Genomic DNA, 8,148 nt, shown 5'->3' on the forward strand with positions numbered 1-8,148 from the left:
TCCCTCCCTCCCTCCCTCCCTCCCTCCCTCCCTCCCTCCGATTCTTAGCTTGCACTAACAGCCATGGGACTAACACCTTGGGACTGACTGGAAGCTGTACTGAAAAGGCCAAGGTCTTAACAAACTGTACTGTTCCTTGTAGAGGATTCTCCATGTCCCTCAGTTCAGGTCTAACCCAATGCTCCCTCTTCAGTCCTCTCTGTTGCTGTTTCTGTATTCTACTCTTGGGAGATCATCCATGAACATGACTTTATTACTTCCAAGTAAATGTATGTTGCTAGTCACCTATCTGCTAAGCTCATCTGAGCAGCATGTGGCTCTGAGTGCTTCCGAGGAGCTGCAGAGCTCAGCAGGAAGGACACATCCACAGTTAGTACCCTAACTCCTCCAGTCACAGCCTGAGAGCTGGGGTGAACCACAGACTTTTCTAACAACACTGGTTAAAAACACAAGGATAAAACAAGCACAGATCACCAACATTCTGAAAAGATCATCTGTGCATGAAGGAACACATCTGAGTTAAATCCATAGTGACTAGTATACAACTTTCATGATACTATCAGAAAAACATTCCTAGAAATGTAACAATTGAATATATGTTTTTGAGTTGTTAGTACCTCTAATCTACAGTGTATATTAGTTTCATACACTAACTGTTGACAGTTGCATTTTACTAAAATGTTCAACAATAAATCTAAGACTTTCTCTTTAAAAGCTATACTGTATTTTTTTTAAAAAAGATTATATTGCAATATATGAATTACTTTTTAAAAATCAATCTATACAAATATATCATAAAATAATTTTAAAAAATCCCCTTACCATTAGGAAGTATTGTAGGTTCCCATATTTTCAAGAGTTTGGTAAGTTCAATCATAAATCTGGAATAGGGCTCCGTAAAAATGTTATCTATTCTACCATTTTCAAACAGGTACTAAAAGATAAAAGAAGGAACACATACTGGTATAAAGAAAGTTCAAGTTTAGAAAACATTGTAAAAAATGGTTTTGTCCCTTAAACCTCCTGTAATGGGATCTAATTGTCTTCCTCTGGCATGAGGGTAGGTGTACATGCAGACAGGGCACTCATATATATAAAATAAATAAATCTTAAAAAACAAACAAAAACCCATATGCATAAAACAAAAATGAACAGATATTAAGAAGGAAAAAGAAACCTTACTTAGGACCTTCCAATCACAGCTCTCAACACTTGGAACAAGGATCCTGAATGATCCTTCTTGGGGGGAGGGGGGAGGGAGGGAGAGACAGGGTCTCTCTATATCCTAACCTATCCCATAACTCTGTGTCTCTGTATCCTATGGATATCCTATAACTCACTATGTAGAACATACTGAGCACTCTGCCGTAAGCCTTGCAGTCCTGGGATTAGAGGTGTGTACTAGCAATCCCGACCTGAAAGGGTCAACTATTAGTAGTGTCACAGAGTAAGAGACAGCCAGGTGGTGCTAGAGCTCACATTTAACCCTAGCGCTCAGGAGGAAGACACAAGTCAATCTCTGTGAGTCTGAGGCTAGCCTGACCCACAAACTGAGTTCAAGGACAGCCAAGACTATACAGTAAAATCACAACTCAAAAAAACCAACCAACCAACCAAAAAACCCAAACAACCACCAGAACAAAAAACAAAACAAAATATTTGGATAATACACAGTTTAAAATGTTCTGAGGGTGCACTTTATCATTTATAAGATATAAATCAATTAAGACAAAAATATATAGTTACAGAACAATACAAGGTAGGCAGCATTTAGTTTTGTTTTTAAAGATTTATTTTTTTTTGTGCCTGTACATGTGTGCGCATTGAGTGCAGGTGTCCATGTAAGCCAAAGGCGTTGCTTCCCATAGATCTAGAATCATAGGTAGTAAATTACCTGACCTAAGTGCTAGGATCTGAACTCTGGCCCTCTGAAAGAGCAGGAAGCATCTGTTGAGTCTATAGCTTGAGTCTTTAGTATTTCGAAGGTGTTATCTCACATCTATTACAATGTCTTTCATCTCTGGCTATGTATAAACTGGAGAAAATTATTTCCATTTATATTTATCCTTTATCCTAGTCAATACAAGTATCCATCACTACAATGTCTACTTGAATGAGATCTTTTCAGAAGCAACTTATGATCTTACTTGCCTGATTCATTTTGTTATTAGATAGTAGTTTTTTGCTCCTTTTCTTTTTGCAGTGTTAGGGATTAAATCAAGGCCGTGCATGCATGATCCAAGATAAGCACTGACCAGTGAACTCAACCCCTAGCCTGTTTTTGTCCCTTTAACAAAGTCATTTTCCCAAGTTTAAAAAGCAGAAGACAGACTTTAAAACTAAGCTAACAAAGCCAAAGCCAACTACCAGTAAAGTGTAGGATTTTTGTTTGTTTGTTTGTTTTTGTTTTTCAAGACAGGGTTTCTCTGTGTAGCCCTGGCTGTCCTGGAACTCACTCTATAGACCAGGCTAGCCTCGAACTCAGAGATCCACCTGCCTCTGCCTCCCAAGTGCTGGGAGTGTAGGATATTTTAATCTTACCAGATACACATTTTTAAATACATTAAGACATATGAAATGCATGATTCTCGAGGTCTCCACCCTGGGAGAGAAATGAGATCTGAATGTCAGCAGTCCTTGCCACTCTTACTCACCACCGTGTTGAAAGCCCTAACCACAACTATACCAGAGAAAAATAGAAACCATTCTCACAGGAAATTGACCATTACTCCTCCTTTCAGATAACAGGTTCACATACATGCACTTACAGCAAACAAGTGGTTACAACCAACATCTGAGCTCAGAGGTTGTGGGATATAGACAACAAATCCTTTTTCTCTGAACAACCCAAGTAGGAAGTTAAAAAACAAACAAATGTCCGTTTATAAAAACATCATAAAGATTAAAATACTTGGACTAGAGAACAGCCTAGCAGTTAAGAGCATATACTGCTCTACAAAAGGACTGAGTTTGGTTTTGCCCCTCTACTGTGTGTGTGCGTGCATGTGAATGCCACAAAGTAAACTCATTTTTTAAACATATTTTAAAAACATATTTAATGCAAATTAAATATAGTAGTACAAAACAAATGGACATAATTCTATATACTGCTGGCAAGGCAACAAATCACTCTAGAGCTAATAAGTGATCTCAAAATATGACTGTAAAGGCTGAAGAGAGGGCTCAACCCTCACTGCTCTTGCAGAGGAGTTCAGTTCAGTTCCCAATACTCACATGGCTATTCACAACCACCTGCAACTCCAGTTTCAGGATGCCCTCATCATCTGGAACATCCAGATCAGATGTCAATGCTAGGTTGGTTTCCTCATTCAATTTCTACCTTTTACTTTGTGAAAAAAGAGCTCTTATGGAATCTGAAACTCACTGATTATGTTAGGTAGGCTGGCAATTAGCTTGAGGGTCTACCTCCCCAGTGCTGGGAGGTACAGGCAGACACCATGCCAGCTTTAAATGGGTTCTGAGGATCTAAACTCAGGTTTTTATGCTCATACTGCAGGCACTTTCACGACTGCATCTTCTCTCCAACCTACTGTTAGTATTCTAGGTTCACACCAACATTACCCACACCTGAACTGTGAAGTCAACCACCGTGTGTTTAAATCTGAACGTGAAACGTTCCCATATGCTTGTGTGTTTGAAAACACAGTCAACAGCTGATGGGTATTGTTTTGGGAGGTTGTGGAACACTTTGGGACACGGTGCCCACCAGACATACCTTTTGATCTTAACAGCCTAGCTCAGTTTCTGGCCATAGCTAAGTGGTTAGAGTGAGATGAAGTCATAAGCTCCCACTACCACACTTCATCCATTATAGTGACTGCAGACTCTGAACTGTGCCGATATAAACCTTCCTGCAAAGTTACTGCTGTCAGCTATGCTGTCACAGTGATAAGAAAAGTTATGTGCATAAAAAGATGAAACAAGGGCTGGAGAGATGGCTCAGAGGTTAAGAGCACTGACTGCTCTTCCAGAGGTCCTGAGTTCAATTCCCAGCAGCCATATGGTAGCTCACAGCCATCTGTAATGGGTTCTGATGCCCTCTTCTGGTGCGTCTGAAGACAACAACAGTATACTCACATATATAAAATAAATAAATCTTAAAAGAAAAACAATGAAACAAAAAGGTGGTACCCATATACAACGCAACTCTATCAGCCTTTAAGAGTATATGCTCATTTTAAGTAAATAACACGGTTAGGCTTGGAAAATATTGTGCTAAGTGAAATATGCGCAGTACAGAAAGACAAACACAAAATGTTCTCATTTTTTTAACTTTCTAACTGTGGATATTCAGCTAGTTAGAAGCAAAACTTTGTGTAGTGTTGTGACACAGAAGGGAATTACAGATGACAGTAATGTGCTGTGCATTTCAAAAGATGAGGGAAAAACAGACAAACTAGGAAGATGGTCAGGAGGTAAAGGCACTAGTTGTCAAACTAATCACCTGAGTTCAACTCCCAAGGACCCATTAGAGTAGGAGAGAACAGATCCCCACAAATTGTTCTCTGGCCTCTCAAAATCCACCACGGCACGCCTGCCCCAAAATAAATGAATAAATGTTCTTTTAAAAGGGGGAGAGGAAGAGTTTTAACATTTGTACCATAAAGAAATTATAAAGATTGAAAGAGATAAGCATGCTTGATCTTCAATGTGAATTTGTAGATACTGCCATTTAGGTGCTGGGATCTGAATCCAGGTCTACTGCAAGAATATCAATTGCTCTTAACTGCTGGACCATCTCTCCAGCTCCTTGTTAATCATTTTTACTTTGCTTTGCTGTGTGTGTGTCTATGCCTGTCTATGTGGGAGAGACTGACACTGCAGTAATATATAATTCTTATGTTTCCCTGTTTTAAAAAATATATTTAGAAGACTGAGCTGCTGTTTGTAAAGCATCTGCTATGTAAACAATTCCTGAGGTTTGGTCCCTAGGAGTCCAGCAGGCTAGAAGCTAATTATGTATACCAGGCTGGCCTCAAACTTCCCATTATCCTTTCTGCTTTCTTGGCAAGGAGAGGGGAGGGGAGGGAAGAGATGGGAGAGGGAGATGGGAAGGAGAGAGAGGGAGAGAAAAAGAGGAAGAGAGAGAGAGAGGAAAAACGGGAAAGGGAGGGGGAGATATTAAAATTAATCTAGAGGGTATCCTTCACTGAAAGAAACAAGTTGTATGGACCCTATTGTGCTAAATAAGAACTAAGTGAAGTAGGGTGGGGGTGGGGGATATGGCTTGGTGGATAAAACACTTGCTGAACAAGCATATAAGGACCTGAGTTTGAATCCCCAGCACCTCAGTCCAAGAGAGGCATGGCCAGAAACCCTAGCACTGAGTGTGGAGACATGCAGAGATGCAGAATTTGATAAGTCAGTCTAATTCAAACATCATGTTTCAGATTTGTTGAGATCCCCTGATTCAAGGAATAAAGCAGAGTAATGCAGGGAGACACCTGACACCCAGGGCATGTATGTGCACCCCCACACGTGTACACACATGTACACACACACCCCTCTCCCATTCTCTTTCAGATAGACAGAGGCATAGACACACACACAGCAAAGCAAAGTAAAAATGACTAATGAAGAGCTGAAGAGATGGTCCAGCAGTTAAGAGCAATTGATATTCTTGCAGTAGACCTGGATTCAGTTCCCAACACCTACATGACAGCTCACAACTGTCTATGACTCCAGTTCCAAGGGATTTGCCAGACTTCCTCTTCCGATCCCTGTGGGCAAAAGGCATGCACATGTGCCTAGGAAGAAACTGAGGACCAGTGGAAGAGCAGTCAGCATTCTTAACTGCTAAGCCATCTCTCCAGACTACAAGCTATTTATTTTTTGTTAGTTTGTTTTCTTGATTTTTTTTTTTTTTGAGACAGGTCTGTGTAGTACTGATTGTCCTAGAGCTAGCTACATAGATCAAGGTTGGTCTAGAACTCACAGAGATACTTTTTGCCTCTGCCTCCTGAATGCTGGGATAATAGGTATGTGCTACCCAACTTAGCACTTACGTAATTAAAAACAAAATAAACAAAAATATCCACCTTGTTCAAGAACCGTCAGATTAATACCACCCAGAGACAATTACCATTGCATATATTTTTATTTCATGTTATAAATTCATATCACTATGTAATTATATAGTAATACATATGATTTATACTTGTTTACTCAATATGTCACTAGACGATAATTCTTTTTAAATTAAGGCCTCACCACATAGTCTAGGCTGTCCTTGAACTTGCAGTCACGCTGCTTCATCCTCTAAGATGAGATGGCAGGCACATGCTACCATATCCACATTCTAATGTGTAAAATAAACTTACTGGTTAGATGATATACTCAACTGTATGACTACCCTCTATTTACTTAACTCTCACACTTGGTGAGCACTAACTATACCCAGTGACTGACAACCGTGTCAGCACTTAGCTGTAATGACTGATGTTTATGACTATGTAACTGTCACCCTACTGCTTTAGCATCTCCAGTACTAGAATCACAGAAGTGTAAACCAAATCAGTTCTAGCCATATACAAATGTTGAAGAACTACTGAATAAAACTTCTCTAAATAAAAATTAAGAAAAAAAGGAAAAAACATTCCAAAATCCTATACTCAAATTTCCGTACCAAGTGTGCATGGCTTCTAGCTGCTGACACTCTTACAGCACGCTTGTGAACAACTGATTGTTGCAAATGTAATGTATTCATGTATCTATTATTTTACTTTGTACTTTGAAAGTGCAAATAAAACACTTATACATGCAGACTGTCACAGCTGCTTCTAGGTAGAGTGCAGTTTGCACGCTTGTTGTTCATTTACCTGTAAAACACATGACCCCTATGTCTTTTATTCTACCAACATTCTCAGTTTAGTTCAGGTTATATGTTAAGACTTTTAAATTTTAAATTGGGGCAGTTGTTCACTACAAAAAAAAAATTATAACAAAACTAAATGACAATATACATTCGTTTTCAACTTAATTCAGAAGTTATCTTAGAAGATGAAACTATAATCAAATGTGTAAGTTATTGAAATTGGTACCTGCTGAATTCCAAGGCACAGGTATAAGATACTGTCTGGGTCATACTTTTCACCATTTGGTCTCCGCACCTCTTGGATAAATTGGCATAAGCCCAAACTCAACTCAGAAAAAGTGCAGGACAGAATATCTTCCTTCAGTTTCATAGAGCGGACTGTGGAAAGGGAGAAAACACATCTGAAACATTAATTTTAAGAAACAAAGTAAGACTACTGTCTACTAAATCAAGACCAGTACCATTGTGCCTTAAACACTTCACTGGATCACAAAGATATTGTAAAGAAATCATGACGGCACACAACTGTAGTCCAAGTTCTCAAGATGCTGAAGCAGGAGGATTCTGAAGTCTAGGCTAGCCTGGGCTACACAGAAAACCCTGTGCAGAATCAAAAAACCAATCAAAGAATAGAGCCTGTTTTTCCAGTAGAGAAATAAAGATGTTTTACTGCATAGGGTACAACAGGTACTATCTATGTCAGAAGTCTGTTGAACTAGGACTCTACGAAAGTAAACAAAAGTTGGGTGTAATGGTATATGCTTTTAATCCCAGCATTCGAGAGGGAGAAGCAGGCAAATCTCTTTTGAGTTTGAGTCCAGCCTGTGTACAGAGCAAATTCTGGACAGCCAGGGCTACATAGTGAGGAGAGGGAGAGAGAGGGAGACAGAGACAGAGCAAGAGAGCAAGAGAGCGAGAGAGCGAGTGGGGTAGGGGGAGGAGAGGGAGATATCTAATGGGGAAGAGTTCAGTTAAGAGTCTAAAGGAAGCAACATAGGGCTATACCACAAAAAGTAAAGATTTATAAGGCAGGCAGTTAAACAATGCCAATTTGAAGATGCAAAAAATTTCCCAGAAAATATTCAGTAATACTTTTCCTAGATTAAGGCTGTACTATACCAGGGAGAGTGTTTGCTCAGTATGCACAAGGCTCTAGATCGATCCCGAGTAAAACCAAAACTGTCATGGTGGCACATGTCTGTAATCCCAGCACTCGGGAGCACAGGCAGGAGGATCAGGAGTTTGAGGATATCCTTGGCTAGACACACACACACACACACACACACACACACACACACACACACACACACACA

At 39.7% G+C, this 8,148-nt stretch overlaps 1 protein-coding gene across 2 annotated transcripts in view; it reads right to left on the reverse strand.

Annotated features, from left to right (window-relative positions):
- Nucleotides 1-8,148, reverse strand: part of Zmym4 (zinc finger MYM-type containing 4) — a 110,022-nt gene that overhangs the window by 7,512 nt on the left and 94,362 nt on the right. For both annotated transcript variants that reach the window (XM_028759700.1, XM_028759699.1), the window contains exons 26-27: nt 7,062-7,213; nt 823-934 (exon numbers count right to left, since the gene is read on the reverse strand). In XM_028759700.1, the coding sequence (XP_028615533.1) occupies nt 823-934; nt 7,062-7,213 (264 nt within the window). The remainder of the gene's footprint in view (nt 1-822; nt 935-7,061; nt 7,214-8,148) is intronic.

The sequence above is a fragment of the Grammomys surdaster genome, unplaced genomic scaffold, assembly GCF_004785775.1.
Source record: "Grammomys surdaster isolate TR1022 unplaced genomic scaffold, NIH_TR_1.0 126313, whole genome shotgun sequence".
In the NCBI taxonomy this organism is placed as follows: domain Eukaryota; kingdom Metazoa; phylum Chordata; class Mammalia; order Rodentia; family Muridae; genus Grammomys; species Grammomys surdaster.